Genomic DNA, 16388 nt, shown 5'->3' with positions numbered 1-16388 from the left:
GAGACAGGATTTCTCTGTGTAACAAACCTGGCTTTCCTGGAACTTGCTTTGTAGACCAGGCTGGCCTTGAACTCACTGAGATCTGCCTGCCGTACCTCCCAAGTGCTGGGATTAACGGTGTGCACCACCATGCTCTTCTCTCCATTAGTCTTCGTAATAAAAATAAATAATGATACAGCTATGCATCTGAGAGTTTGTTTTCCTGAGAAGAAAATACATATTCAGTTACTAGCTGTGCTCAATTCTAAAGAGCTGTCATGTTTTCCTAAGGATTACTGTTTTCTAATGTTATCTGCTAACAATTTTTAAAACTTGTCTTTTAAACCTGAGAGAATGCAGTGTGCCTTTGCTTTTACTGACTGGATAAATCATTGTTAGACAATGAAGCGAAGCCCTGTGTGTGCACTGACCTTGGGTGGCTTTCAGATAGTGTCCAGTGCCCTGCTGTGCTTCTAGTCATTGGGTGTGGTTACTGTATTGATGGTTTTGGGTTAAAGACTGAAGGAAAATAGCTGGATTCCAGGAACAGAGAGCACTGTTTAAGCTGCTGAGCTTTTCTTCTCGTCTCAGCTTCTAAGCTCTGCCTTGGTCTTGGGAAAGCACAGCAGGGTACACTGAATTCCTAGCACCCTGGGGGGGGGGGCTATCCTTCTGAGTTGCATGTTGGCCAAAAGACTATGATTGTATGTGGGGTCTTTTGGTTTGTATTCTTCCTGTGATTGCAATATGAGGAGTTTCATTCCTTTGGGAGACACTTGTAGTGGAGTCTAGATTTTGGTGGTTGTGTTGCTTTCTCTAAAAGCTTTCATTCTTCCAGATGGTCTTTATTTTGTTGAGTAGGAAGCTGTCCACCATCTTGTACAGTGTGACAATTAAAGGATGATTGAACTGTTAATAAAAAACTTTTTAAAAAGTGCTTGCCAGGTGGTGATGGCACATGCCTTTAATCCCAGCACTTGGGAGGCAGAGGCAGACGAATCTCTGTGAGTTCCAGGCCAGCCTGGTCTACAGATTGAGTTCCAGGACAGCCAGAACTGTTTCACAGAGAAACTGTCTGGGGGGAAAAATAGTGCTTGCTGACATCCTTTTTCCCAGAAGACTAGTACATGTGATTTACTACAGCAAGATCATAGTTTTCTTTTGGCAAATGACATGTAACATTATGGAGGTCTTCTGTTCAGTCCAACAAACATCTGAGATACATTGGTGTGGAAACTAAAGCCATTTAACATTTTTATTCACATGAAGAAATGGTTAAGACAGTTTGGGGTTTGGTTTTGTTGTAGTTGTTTCGATTTTGGTTTTAAAGTGGTAGCCCAAAAGCCTGGTATAGTAAGTAGCACACACCTTTAATCCCAGCACTCAGGGAGGCAGACGCAGGCAGATATCTGAGTTCAAGGCCAGCTTGGTCTATAAAGAGAGGTCCAGGACTACACAGAGAAACCTTGTTTAGAAGAATGAAAAGAAAAAAAAATGCTGTGTGTGGGTGAGTGGGGTATAGCCCAAGCTTTGAGAGATGAGTTAGGAGGATCAGGATTTTAAGGTCATTCTCTGCTACAGATCCAGTTGAGGGCCAACTGTGGCTCCATGAGACCCTAGCTCAAAAAACAGAAAGAGAAAGTGGAAAGAGTGAATATTTAAGATAGATTTTTTTGAGGGGAATAGTTTATCACAGAATATATTCTCTGAAGTGAAGCATCATACATTCACTTTGTAACTTAGTTTTATGCTTGTGGCTGTCTTATGTTTAGGATTCTAAATTAAAGTTCATCTTGGATAAGTTCTTACATGCCTCTTATTTTTTTCTTCCTCATCTAAATGACACAAGGTCAGGTGTTGCATTTTAGATACTAAAATTAGTATAAATTCTAAATCTGCAGTTTTTATTTTTAAAATGTAGAAATGTGTCTAACCTGTTAACATAGTCTTAAGTAATGAAGTGTTTCCAGGACTCTTGTAAAGAATATAGTTGGAATAATCCAATTATTTTAGCTTCTCGGTCTTAAGCATTATTTAAATACAGTTGTATGCATGCTGCCAAGAAGTGAAGAATCTATTCTCATCAGTTTGAGCCCAGTTATGTTTTTGCACATAGATACTCAGTTCCTAGGCACTGAGATTTGAGATGACTTTTCACTTCCAGTAAGGTAAGTGCCTTAATCGTTTTACTGCACATGCTGGCTAGTTTTTCATGTTACTGTCGATGATAGACTACAAACAGAAGCATTTCCTTCCCAACACCCAGTCATAAGATTGTGTATTAACTTCCTTATTTAAAAAAAAAAAAAATAGGTGATTTAGGATTTGTCTCAACTCTCCTTTGCTGTTAATTTATATTTTCTCTATTTCTCTTATCATCTATAACTACCTTAGAATATTGACATCAAGTAAAAAGGAATGGAAAAGTTGACATGACAGTTATGATTTATCATTCTCTACTTTCAGATGATCACAGTCGTGTTAAACTGCAAAGTACTGAAAATGATTATATTAATGCCAGCTTAGTTGACATAGAAGAGGCACAAAGAAGTTACATCTTAACACAGGCAAGTAGTGTGGCGCTGGGTAGACACCTGGAGAGTGGAGCTTGGCTACTGTGCTCTAAACATAGCTTGTATGTATATCTTGACATCTGCAAATGACATGCTGTTTTAGTTTTCTGGTTCTGAAATCAGTTGCAACTTCATAGTTTTGAGACTCTGAATATGTTGGTAAAAAGTAAGATTGTTTCTAATGTTACTATGTTCAATGGAGGAAATTCTGAAGTGGCTTGGTGCAGTTCTCTTCAGGTAAATTAACTTCTTGTACTGTATCTAACATAGCTTTTGTTACTTGGCTTGGAGTTCTCTTCCCCTAACTTGTGATGAAGAACCAGGAAGGCCCTTGAAAGCACTTTTCTGTCTATCTCTGCCCTATGAATACATTTTCAGAGAGTGCAGCTATGCTGAACACAGGGTCTAAATGTGCAGAGCCTGTTAGAGTGTAGTCCTCCTGGCTGCCTTTGCCATTCTGCCCCAGCTCTCCAGCACCCCAGCCTCCACAAATGCAAGCATTGCTCTTCCATTCTGAGACCATAGCTTTCTCTTTAACAAATAAGAGGTTAAATAGCAACTCTGTCATTTCTGTCAGTCAAAATAAAATGTTCAGAAGTATAAGCTATAATGTTTGAGAGTTTTAAATTTTATTATTTATGTGTCTCTATGTATATGTACATGTGTACCCCGGTGCCCACAGAGGCCAAAAGAGGGTATCCCCTAGAGTTGGAGTTACAGGCTGTTCTGAGCCATACAATATGGGTGCAGGGAACCAAACTCTGGTTCTCTGGAAGAGAAGCAAGTGCCCTTGACTCTGTGAGAGGACCAGGCAAATAGCGTGACAGCCTGCCCTAATAACTCGGCTAAGAACTAGGCCTCTGTCCCTGCTTCTTGGAACTGAACAGGCAGTTTCTGAGGAAGTCACGAACAAAGGACAGTTAATCTCCAACACTCCCGACAGCAAGGACGAGGAAGCCTGGTAAATAAATGCAAGTACCAGGCCTGAGCTAGCCCCCACAGTCAGCAGGTACTACGTCAGCCAGCCTCCACAGTCAGTGGCTCAAGGTGATAACCAGATGAGGACAGAGCCTGGAACTTGTCTAGTCCTGCCCAAAAATGGAAATGCCGTAGCCTTAACCAGCCCTTGCTAGCTCTAGCCAATTAGAACGTACTAATATGATTGTCGCGTGCTTAAGCCAGTCATATCTGAGATGACCTAGGAACTCCCCTTAGCTGTGCTTAGATGTGCCCATACGTCCCTGTCCCTCTTGGGGTCGTGGCCATTTTGCCTTTGTGTAGGATGGTTGGCCCAGCATGCTGGAATCGTTCTCAAGATAATAAATGCTCTTGTTGATGGCATACGTGGATTGTGGGAATTCTCCAGGACCCTAACATCTGTAGCACCATGTTTGAAGTTTTTTAAAAAGTTTAACAGATTAATGTAACCTGCTATTTGAAAGACAGAGAAAAGTATGAATTGTTTTAAGTTCAACTTAATATACCTGTGAGCCATTAGAATTGTCTCTGTCAGAGAAACATTATTTTAAAGTAGCTCCTGTAACTAAAAAGGAAAGAGAAGCAATCTGGTATAAAAGGGGCTAAAGCTATCAATTCACAATTCACAAAGCCAAATAAAGACAGACAGTGTACATTTGAGAAGATGCCATGTTTATACGGCTATTAAGGAACATTGATTTAAAGTGGCCCAGGCACTGAGCCTCTACCAGGTACTCAGCAGCCTCCCCCTTCAGGCCTCTTCTCAGATCTTGTCCTGTCCCCTGCTCCTAACCTTCCTTCTCCTACAGTCACTTTCTGAAGGTGTTTACACCTAGGAGGAGGAGTATGCGTGATTTCATCCAGAACTTTTACTCTCTTGACCCCTTGGCTGATCTACTAAGAACGATGACCTGCTTCCTGCTGGCACCCATTTGAGATGCAACAGAGAATTAGCAAGAAGATCCTGACTGTCACTCCAGGGATTGCTAGTGTTTGTGGCCCCAAGTGCTTCATATCAAAGGCTGGCGCCACCATCTCCGAGCAACCTCATAGCTTTTATAATTTGAATCACTTGTGGTCCTCTTTAACTTGGACCTAATGTGATTTTCTTCATGCAGTGACTTGATAATAAACAACTGAATAAAGTACAAAATACTCAGTGGTCATTCATGGGATTGAAAAACTGACCTGAGAGACCCAACAGAAATGATAATGTGTTTATTCCAACCTTAATTTCATGAGAGGACTGATGTGGGCTGAATGAATTAATCATCTCCATACCATTGAGGAGCAGTCATTTAGGGATTGGGAGTGTCAATTTTAATTTGTTGTTCTATAGTAACTGAAGTTTTATGTTGTTATTATAATTTATGATTTTCTTAAATCAATATTCAGAGCTAAAAATGTACTTTCTACTGAAAATAAACATTAAAAACATGGAAAAGCATGATGTGTTATACTCTTGTTGCTGTGACAAATCTTGAAGGGAAATTTAAAAGGAAAAAATTTATTTTGGCTTCTAGTTTCATAGATTTAAGTTCAAGGTCAGCGTTAAGGCTAAGTTGAGGCAGAATATTGTGGCAGGCAGGACACAGGGAGAACTAGGTATGTGACAAGGGCATCCCCCAATGCTGTGCTTATTCCTGCTAGGCTCTGCCTCCTAGTGCTGCCATACTAACCGACGAAGGAGTTAACCTGTGATTAGACCCAAGCCCTTCCAAAAGTCCATCAAGAGACACCGGGCTTGTAACACATGAACCCAAGGCAGAACATTTCATACCTAAACCCGAACAGATGGTTGGTCACCCCTTCACACCTGTTCTTCTCTGCTGCCATTTTCCTCAGCCTCATTGGTTCTTTCGCTTACTCCCTAAAGACGGGTCTTTCTTAAGATTCTCTTAGCTATCCCCATGTTTATATTTCAGTTTGGGGGACCATGGTTTGTTAGTATGTTTGATTTTGGCAGGGTGTAGGGCCTAAGGACCCCATACACATGAGGTGAGTACTGCTACATCTGAACAATATTCCTTGCCTAGAGAATTACTCTCGCAGTATGCCTGCACACCAGAAGAGGGCACCAGATCTCATTGTAGATGGTTGTGAGCCACTATGTGGGTGCTGGGAATTGAACTCAGGACCTCTGAAAGAGCAGCCAGTGCTCTTAACCTCTGAGCCATTTCTGTATCCCCTCAGCCTGCTTTCTTATAGAACCCAGGACCATCAGCCCAGGGATGGCCCCACCCACAATGAACTGGGCCCTCACCCATCAATTACTAATTAAGAAAATGCCTTCAGGCCAGCCTACAACCTGATCTTATGGAGGCATTTTTTTTTAGATTGAGGTTCTCTTCTTTCATATGACTTTAACTTGTGTCAAGTTCACATAAAACTATCCAGCACACTCAATGTAGTAGCTAACAACTCAACTATGTACTGTGGCATTTTTTCATTGCCACTTTTATTCAGATTAGTAATAATGGGATTAATGATCTTTTTGTAAAGTCTTTAAAATCTCATTATGGTACAAGTTCATAACAATTTCATAATTTTTAAATCATTTGTCCCTTGTTGAACTGTTTTCTTGTGTCCTAACAGACAGGACTCAACATATTGGGAGTGGGGGAATTAGCCGCTTGTTTCTGTATTTTTTTTCTTCTGATTTCTTTGTGTTTTTTCATTGCTCTGTGGCTGTTTTAACCTAGATCTTGAATTCTTTACTTTCTGTGTCTAGTTGGTTGGTTAGTTGAATGAGCCCCCTTCCTGTTTCTTCACCCCAGTAAAGCTGTCCTCATCGTATTCTTCCTACTTTGCTAGCCTGCCCTTTTCAGAGTTGCTCAGCTCCACATGTATCAGTGCAGCTGTGTGAGACGTTTCCTTGTCACCAAAGCCACCTGCTCTTCAGGCGGGGTCCACTCCAGTATCCCCTACTTCTGCCATGTGTGCTTATGGGCTGTGCTTAGGTTTAGAACATGCAGAGTGACCTTAACTGCTCCTGTCCTGTATCCTCTCAGGCAGACTCAGGCTGTGTAGCTGTACCTTCTCAGGCTTTCTTAGAACATAAGAGCTGGTGATTTGGGTATTCGATGTTAGCGATGGAAGTAACTTCTCACCCACCTGTTTGCACTTTGTAGGGGCTGAGACTATATTTCAGTCATGGCTATGCATAGCATGTAACTTGAACAAAGAGAGAAAACCTACATTTAATGTTTGTTACTTACAGTATTTTGATTGTTCTTTGCTGCTTATTAGATTGTCTTTTGCCTGAGTCTTTGTTTGTTTTTTGTTTTTTGTTTTTGTATATCATGTCCATTTTACTGTTTAAAAATCTGGTAGCATTTTAGCCAATTGGTGGTGGCACACACTTTTAATCCCAGCACTGGGAGGCAGAGGCAGGTGAATCTCTGTGAGTTTGAGGCCAGCCTGGTCTACAGAGAGAGTTCCAGGACAACCAGGGCTACACAGAGAAACCTTGTGTCAAAAGCCAGAAAAAAAAGAAAAAAAAAAAAAATTGGGGGGGAAGCATTACTGGCTTGTGAAAGAACTGATAGATAAATTACTGTCTTTTTAGAATCCTTTGTTCTTCATATTATAACAGCTGTTTCATGTTTATTGTTTAGTCTTTAGAACCAGTAATAGAATTGAGGTATGTATGTGCACACAAAGCACTTCACTACTGAGTTGCTTCATAATTATCCCCCCGCCCCCCCTCATCCCCCCCCAACTTCCCACCCCCCACCCTGGAGCTGAAGACCAAACCCAGGGCCTCGCGCTTGCTAGACAAGCACTCTACCACTGAGCTAAATCTCCAACCCCCATAATTATTTTTAAAGAGTGCTTTCTTTATTTTATTATTTATTTGTGTGTTTGTGTATATTTTCCTACATGCACTGTGCATGCATATATAGGTTCCTAATGAGGCCAGAAGAGAGTATCAGATCCCCTGGAGCTAGTTCTAGGTAACTGAGCCACACTGTGGGGTCCTTTGAAAAAGCAGCAAGTACTCTTAACTGCCAAGCCATCTTTGTAGTCTCACTTCATGGTGGTTGTATTTTGTTTTGTTTTTCTGAGACAGGATCTCACTATGTAGACCAGGCTGGCCCTAAACTCACAGAGAATCCTCTTTGGGGGATTAAAGGTGTGGGTCACCATGCCCACTCAGCCCATGATTTTTTTTTTTTTTTTTTTTTGGTTTTTCGAGACAGGGTTTCTCTGTGTAGCTTTGCGCCTTTCCTGGAGCTCACTTGGTAGCCCAGGCTGGCCTCGAACTCACAGAGATCCGCCTGGCTCTGCCTCCCGAGTGCTGGGATTAAAGGCGTGCGCCACCAACGCCCGGCTTGATTTTTTTTTTTAAGATGAAAGGAAAAGGCATTCATTTTATTAAGGATTTTCTCATTGCTTTATTTGGTGGGGAGGATGTTTGTTTTTTCACCTTTGGATTGCATGTTTTATATTGGAAGTAGATAAGTACATTGAATGAAGAGGGTTGTATCCTTTAACACTAAGGTTGTAATTTTGCAGATATCTAGCATTTTTTTTTACAGGTTAACCTAGAGTTTATTCTTGAGCAATATGTATTGAATATTGGCTACCCATCAAGAAATAAATCTTCCTAAAGATGATTTCAGTGTAGAACTATTCAAACTCTCAGTTACATGTGGGACTGCAGCTCTGGTCTTCCCTGCTCCTGACACTGAACAGTCTGCTCCAGTCTGCTACATTGCTCTGGAAATTGGCTACATGTTTAGATGGAGGTCAGTTTGATAGCTCAAAATGGTAGAGCATTTGCTCAGTTTGCATGAGGCCCTGGGTTGCATCTCCAGCCCTACAAAAAGGAAGGAAGTCAGAGTCTGGGCATGCCTCTTCATCTCTTGTCTCCCCCTCTCTCTTTTTTTTTTCCTTTCTCCCTATGCTATCATTAAGACAAATGTGAAAATAATTGGAAGTATATATTTGCTTTTTCCTCCATAGCATTTTATAATAAGGACTACTGTATACTTTAAACTCTGCCAGATGATATTAGGCACAACAAACTGATTTGCAGGTGCTTTCATGATTCCTTTTTTCCCCCCTGCAAATTCTTTTGTGTTGATTTGGGCTGGTTGGTTGGCCAGTAATGACATAAATTTCCCCATTTTCCATAGATCTCCCCATGACCTGTGTGAGATATCACCTGTCTGTTGCAGAAACTGAAAGAGACAAATTTCCTTTCTGAATCCTTGATTCTGATTCTGGGTTGCCTGTGTGTTATGCTGTAGGCACCTTTGATCATGCCAGCAAAGCCATAATAATATGATAGATCAGAAGCAGTGAAATAAGTTGGTTTTGTTTACATGTATTTTATAATTGTTATTTGAATCTAGTTATCCAACTCTTAATTCTGAACCAGGTATCCCATACAGTTCTCCCCCCAACCCCCAACCCCCATCCCCCAACTCCACCCCCCCCAACCTCCATCCCCCCCCCCAGCTGAGGACCGAACCCAGGGCCTTGGGCTTGCTAAACAAGTGCTCTACCACTGAGCTAAATCCCCAACCCCGCCATACAGTTCTTTTTCTGCCTAAATAAATAAAACATCTTTACATAGAGGGAAGTTTTATTGAATGCAGACTATATTTTGAATTTAAGTGCATTTAAAGTCATGATTTTCTTAGCAGGACCTAATCCACTGGCTATGATAGTGCATTCCAGCAGGATCCTTGAAGCTTTGTCCTTTTCCTGCTCCTTTGCCTGATGTGCTCTTGTTCTGTTATTACAGGGTCCACTTCCTAACACATGTTGCCACTTCTGGCTCATGGTGTGGCAGCAAAAGACCAAAGCAGTTGTCATGTTAAACCGAACTGTAGAGAAAGAATCGGTGAGTAATAGTTAATACTAATGGTTGAGTGTGCTGTATGTGATCATCAGTTTATAAATGTTTCATTTCGGGAGAGGATACTCATTTAACTTTGGACCTTTGGTAGCTAAAGGGTAGTGACCAGGATATTTCTCAACAGAGAAATAATGAATACTTTTCCTTCCTCTATTTCATTACAAATTTAAAAAATTCATTTTCTAGAATCATAGTGCTGTATGTTTTATTCTGTTCCATAAGGACATTTTCATGTAGGTGTAGGTGATGTGTTAAACACATTCCCTGCTTCGCCGCCTCGCTCCCCCTTTTCTTTCTCCCACCTCTCCTCCTTTCAGCCCTTCCTTCTGTGCTCTTCCTAGGCAGTCCCACTTCCTCTCTCATGCCCATCTTCTAGATTCTGCACAGATCAGGAAATTAGAGAAAACACCCTCTCTGTTTTTCTGAGATTTTCATATTTCACTTGATATGTTTCTCTCTCAGTTGCATCCATATTTCTGCAGATGACATGACTATGCTCTTCTTGGTCAAAACTTTTCATTCTGTAACTATACTACATTTTCTTCATCCATCCTTCTGTAGACACCTGAGTTGGTTTCATAACTTAGCTTTCGTGCCTAGTGCCATGGTAAACGTTGATACAATGTAGGTCTGTCTGTGATGTGTTGACTTGGAGTCCTGTAGGTAGATACCTAGAAGTGTTATAGTTAAGTCATATTGCAGCTCTATTTTCAGTTTTTTTGGAACCTCCATACTGATTTCTACAGTGGCTGGACTAGTTTACGTTCTCATCAGCAGCGTGTACCAGCTCCTTCTGTCTACACCATTGCTAGCAGAGTTTTGGGTTTTGGTGGTGGTGGTGGTGGTGGTGTTACTGTTGTTGTTTTTCTTTTTCTTTTTTTTTTTTTTTTGGTTTTTCGAGACAGGGTTTCTCTGTGTAGCTTTGCGCCTTTCCTGGAACTCACTTGGTAGCCCAGGCTGGCCTCGAACTCACAGAGATCCGCCTGGCTCTGCCTCCCGAGTGCTGGGATTAAAGGCGTGCGCCACCACCGCCCGGCTTGTTGTTTTTCTTTATTTTGTGTAGCCCTGACTATCCTCACAGAGATCACCTGCCTCTGCCTCCTGAGTGCTGGGATTTAAGCAATGCACCACTACATCTAATAGTTACTTCTTTTCTTAACGATTGTCATCCTGCCCAGAGTGAGATGGGGATGTCACTGCAGTTTTAGTTTTCATTCTTCTGATAGCTGGTAAGGTTGAACATGTTTTCATGTATATAATGACCATTTGTGTCTTGTCTATTCATTTCATTAGCCCATTTATTGATTGGGTTGTTTATGTTTTTGAGTTTTTTGTATATTCTAGGTATTAGTCTTCTGTCAGATAAAATGGGTAGCAAAATTTTGCTATTCTGTCGGCATTGTTCACATAACTATTTGCTTTTCTGTGCCTAGACTTCTTAATTTCAGAGGTTCCTTTTGTCATCTGTTGACATGATTTCCTGTTCAGAAAGTCATTGCCTAGGTCTCTGATGTGTTTATGTGTGCCCACTAGGGGGAGCAGAGTTTATTCTTCGTTGCTTTCTGCGTTATTTTTGAGACCAGGCCTCTCACCAAACTTATGGGCCCCTGTTTTAACTGGACTGGTTGTGAGCCCTGAGGATCTGCTTTTATCTACCCATCCACTTCTCTCCCAGTAACACCTGCATCAGAAATCACCTGGACGAAGCTATGTTGGCTTTTTCTGGGTTCCCTTTCTATTGGATTAATCTGTGTTTGTTTTTGTGACAGTATCATGCCTTTTTATTATTAGGGCTTCGTGGTATAACTTGAATTCATGTATGGTCTAGCATTATTGTTTTTTTTGTTTTGTTTTGTTTTGTTTTGTTTTTTTTTTTTTAACTCAGAATTAGATTCCCCCTCTACCCAGGGTCTTTAGAACTTTCATAAGGGGATTGGTTTTTTGTTTGTTTGGGGGGTTGTTTTGTTTTTATTTGTTTGTGTGTTTGTTTGTTTTAAGACAGGGTTTCTTTGTAGCTTTGAAGCCTATCCTGGAACTCACTCTGTAGACCAGGCTAGCTTCGAACTCAGAGAGATCCTCCTGTCTCTGCCTCCCAAGTGCTGGGATTGAAGGCACGTACCACAACTGTCTGGCTTGTTTTTGTTTTTCAAGACAGGGTTTCTCTTTGTAGCCCTGTATGTCCTAGAATTCAGTCTTTTGACTTGGCTGGCCTCAAACTCACAGACATCTGCCTGCCTCTGTCTTTCAAGTACTAGGATTAATGGTGTGCACCAACAACATCCAGATAAGGGTTTTAGGATTTTTAAAAGTATATTTTTCAAATAGCATTGGAATTTTGATGTGATTGCACTGAATCTGTAGATTGCTTTGGATAGTGTAGCCTCTTTTACATTATCAACCAGCTGACATACTTTCCTTCCTTTCTTCCTTCTGTTTGTCAGTCAGTATTAGGGGTTGAGCCTCAGACTTCATGCCTGCTAAGCAATAATTTTTCTTACTAAGCCACAGTTCTTGCCCTCACAATATTTATTCTTTTAATCTGTGAGCAGAGAAAGTCTTTCCATCTTCAACTCTCTAAAGATTTTGTTTTGGGGCTGGAGAGATGGCTCAGAGGTTAAGAGCACCGACTGCTCTTCCAGAGGTCCTGAGTTCAATTCCCAGCACCCACATGGTGGCTCACAACCATCTGTAAAGAGATCTGGCACCCTCTTCTGTATACATAATAAATAAATAAATCTTTTAAAAATAAATAAAGATTTTGTTTTGTTTTCCTTTAATGTTATAGCTTTTATTGTAGAGATCTTTCTTTACCTAGTTTTATTGCAAGGTGTTTTTTGTTTGTTTGTTTGTTTTGTTTTTGTTTTTTTAAGCTATTAAAGTGAGATCATTTCCCTGATTCTTTGTAAACATGTTTGTGTTGTTTTTAACAAAATCTCAGTTGTTCAATTTTACCAATAAAGACTTGAGAGCCAGGTGCTGGGGTGAAAACCTGCTAGCTCAGAGAAGCAGAGAAAGCACCCAGCTGACCTTCCTCCTCAGACAACATCCCCGAAAAACTTCCTCTCTCTTCCATGTCTCAAACAAAAAACTCCAACTGAATGTCCTTCCCTTTTACTTCCTATAAGTCTCTCTATCCATCCTGACTCCCTCATACTCTCTATGGTTTTTTTCTTTTTCACTTCCTGTCACCTGGTTGCTTGCTCACCTCTTGACCTATGGTTAACTGTATTTAATCCTGTTTACAATAAGCAGAAAGCTCTTAGATTAAAGATATGTGCTAGGGCTGAGCTATACCACAACTAGAAAGATTTTTTTCAGTAAGTAACGCAATCTTGGGGTTCACAGTGTGATCAAATATCCTGCAACATGTTTGTTATTGATATATAGAAAGACTACTGATTTTGTATATTAATTTTATATGCTGACGCTTGCAAAAACTGTTCATCAAATCTAAGAATTTTCTGACGCGGTCTTTAGGATCTCTTTTATGTAGGATCATTTTATCAGTATATAAGTATACAAAGGCTTCTTCCTTTCCCATTTGTATCCCTTTCATTTCCTTCTCTTGTCTTAATGCTCTAGTTAAAACTTTAAGCCGGGCGGTGGTGGCGCACGCCTTTAATCTCAGCACTCGGGAGGCAGAGCCAGGCGGATCTCTGTGAATTCCAGGCCAGCCTGGTCTACAGAGTGAGTTCCAGGAAAGGCGCAAAGCTACACAGAGAAACCCTGTCTCGAAAAAAAAAAAAGAAGTTTCAAGTACCATATTGAATAAGAGTAGAGAAAGATGAAAACCTCTGTCTTGCTCCTTACTTTAGCCAACATGTTTTGAATTTTTCTCCATTTGTTGTGATGTTGGCTATAGGTTTTTCATATATAGTTTTTATTATGTTAAAGTATGTTCTTTTCATTCCTAGTCTCTTTAGGACTTTTATCATGAAGGGATGTCTTTTTAACATGTGATTTCTGTCCTTGAGTCAATTTATGTGGTGCAGTGTGATTATTGATTTGCATATGTTGAACCATCCCTGCATCTCTGGAATGAAGCCAACTTGATCGTGGTGAATGATCTCTTTTCTGTGTTCTTGAATTCAGTTTGCAAGTATTATATTGAGAATTTTGTAGTTATGTTCACCAGAGAAAGTGGTCTATCATTTTATTTGTGTGTTTTGTCTTTATCCAACATTACTACTAGAGTAATGCTGGTTTCCGTGGGAGGCCAGCTCCCACATTTTAAAAGGGTTCCTATGAGGAGGAGAGAGGGATAAGAAACTTTTAGATAGAAAGATAGCGAAGAGGAGAAAGACAGAAACAGGATAGCTTCAGGAGGGCTTGGATCAAAACCCAAAGGTCCTTTTTACCTCTTCAAAAGGGCTTTTGTTAACAATGCCAAGGGGTGGGGCAAAAGACCTCCCCCTTGCTAGATCAAAGCACACCACACAGCCAAGTATAGACCCTTCCAAACATCAAGTAACCACGCCCATGGTCAAAGCATCCCCTTATGCAGCCCTGCTGGGTAAAGCAAGCTCAGATTCTCAGACCCTGAGTAAGTTCTCACTAGGGAACCTCTGTGGGTCTCTACAGGTTTCACAAAATGAATTTGTAAGCATTTGTTCCACTGGTTCTTTGTCTTGTTTCTTTAGTTTTCATTTCATTAGTTTCTGCCCTGATCCTTTTCTTACAATCTACTTTTGGGCTTGGCTTGTTCTTTCTTTTCCAAAGCCTCAGGTACATCGTTATTTATTTGCAGTATCTCTAATGTATTTATTTACTTTTATGTTAGGCAACTACAGCTATAAACTTCTTTTACAACTGTTTTCATTATATTCCACAGGGTTTGGAATGTTATGTTTTAATTTTTCATGCAATTCTATATACATTTTTCTTTCACTTGGTTTCTTTAGTGACTTATTTCTCATTCAATGGTGTGTTTTCCTCTTTTTTGGTGTTTTGTTTTTCATTCTATAAATCTTTGTATGTTCTGTAGTTTTTCTTGTTGCTTTGAATTTTTATTCCATTGAGGTCAAGTGAAGTATAAGACATTATTTCAGTTTTTTTCAAGACTTGCTTTCTATAAGCAAGTTGTGTGAACTTTCCTGTGGGGCAAACATCTGTCATTCCAGATAGAGCATCAGTGATAGAAACAGACAGTTGTACTCCAGTGTAGTTTGGCAGGTTAGTGAATGGCACTGTTTACAATAGCATAGGTGTGAAGTTAATTTTAGAAACATTGGTGATTTAGAACTGAGTCCATTACCAAAGAAAAACTTCTCTCTCAAAGCCGGCTATGGTGGTGCACACCCTTGATCTCAGTACTTGAGAGGCAGCCATGATCTCTGAGTTCGAGGCCAGCTTGGTGTACATAATGAGTTCCAGGGCAACAGAGCTACATAGTGAGACCATGTCTGAAAAAACAAAAAGAAAAAAGAAAAACCTCTCTCTCTCTCCCCAGCCACTGTGAACTACCTATAAACCCTTAGAGAGAAGAGCCTAGTGAGTTCCTCCATACATGATGGAATGTTAAAGGGCTCAATCTTACACAGGTCTCCCCTGAAGTTCTAAAGCACAGTGGCCTCTCATTCCTGGAGGACAGCATCCCATAAGAGTGATCTCAAAGGAAGGTTCTTGGGCTGCTGCTAAGAACATGTAATCTGTGCTGTCTTTTAAGTCAGTTTGGTCTACAATGTCATTTAACTCAAATCAGTTTTTGTCAGGATGGCCTGTCTGTGGTGAGGGATTGTCTCACTGAACCTGGAACTCACAGATGGGCTAGACTGACTGGCAGTGAGCCCCTGGGATTCACTTGTGTCTGCTCCCCCACAGCTGTGTGCCCACCTCTGTGCCCAGCTTTATTCTGTGGTGCTGGGATCCAGTCTCTGCTTCTGGTGTGTATGCAGTTACGTTACCTGCTATCTCCTCAATCTCCTCTTTGATTTCTTTGGAATTTCTCTAATTTATTCTGATTAAAGAAAATTCCTGTGGGACTAGTAATTTTTGGAGGTATCATACTGCCTTGGCTTTTCATGTTTTCCTTGTTTCTCTTTTGCATATGTGTATCTGAGGTTCTTTTGCATACGTGCATGAGGTTCTTTTGCATACGTGCATCTGAGGTTCTTTGTTGTTACATTTGGTTGGTTGGTTTTGTTAATCTTTCTGTGGCAATGCTTGTGATATTCAAGAGGAACTAGGTTGTAGTAGGGTGAAGGTGTTGTTTTATCTGCTGGGCTATTGAACATTAGATATTGAACACTAGGTTCAATACCCAGGATTCCCTTGAAAGTATAATAGTGCCTGTATAAACAGTTACTATGTAGAGTAAACCCACTGTACATATATAGAAATAATCAAGTAGAAATCACACTTAAACTCCAGCTGTTTTCTAAAGTATAAATACTTTAGAAAGTAAAGGAGCCATTTTAGAGTGGTTGTGCTAAGATAATAGTATAGATAATAGAAAGAAGGAGAAGGAGGACAAGGAAAAATACCAGTACACTAGGTTGTTATTAGATTAAGAAAATCTGCCGGGCGTTGGTGGCGCACGCCTTTAATCCCAGCACTCGGGAGGCAGAGCCAGGCGGATCTCTGTGAGTTCGAGGCCAGCCTGGGCTACCAAGTGAGCTCCAGGAAAGGCGCAAAGCTACGCAGAGAAACCCTGTCTCGAAAAAACCAAAAAAAAAAAAAAAGAAAATCTGGAGTAAGCGGGGAGTGAATAGTGAGTCGGAGACAACAGGGACGAGTAGAAGAGTGAGGCAGTTTTGCTTAAAGGTAGGGTGAAAAAGGAGAGGTAAAGAAATGGTATCAGGGGCTGGAGAGATGGGTCAGGGGTCAAGAGAGAACTCCAGCTCAGTTCCTAACACCCATGTTGGACAGCTCAAAGTCATATGTAACTCTAGCTCCAGGGGTTTCATTGCCCTCTTCTGAACTCACCAGATACCTATATTCACATGCATGTACTCACAGACACACAATTTAAAGTAAATATATGTTTTTAA

At 40.7% G+C, this 16388-nt stretch overlaps 1 protein-coding gene across 2 annotated transcripts in view; it reads left to right on the top strand.

Annotated features, from left to right (window-relative positions):
* Ptpn2 (protein tyrosine phosphatase non-receptor type 2) overlaps positions 1-16388 on the top strand; it is a 66245-nt gene that overhangs the window by 27643 nt on the left and 22214 nt on the right. For both annotated transcript variants that reach the window (XM_006970076.4, XM_006970077.4), the window contains exons 3-4: positions 2446-2546; positions 9286-9384. In XM_006970076.4, the coding sequence (XP_006970138.2) occupies positions 2446-2546; positions 9286-9384 (200 nt within the window). The remainder of the gene's footprint in view (positions 1-2445; positions 2547-9285; positions 9385-16388) is intronic.

The sequence above is a fragment of the Peromyscus maniculatus genome, chromosome 19 (genome assembly GCF_049852395.1).
Source record: "Peromyscus maniculatus bairdii isolate BWxNUB_F1_BW_parent chromosome 19, HU_Pman_BW_mat_3.1, whole genome shotgun sequence".
Classification (NCBI taxonomy): Eukaryota; Metazoa; Chordata; class Mammalia; order Rodentia; family Cricetidae; genus Peromyscus; species Peromyscus maniculatus.
Note: the sequence above shows the minus strand (reverse complement) of the source record. Positions and strands in the feature narration are given on the sequence as shown.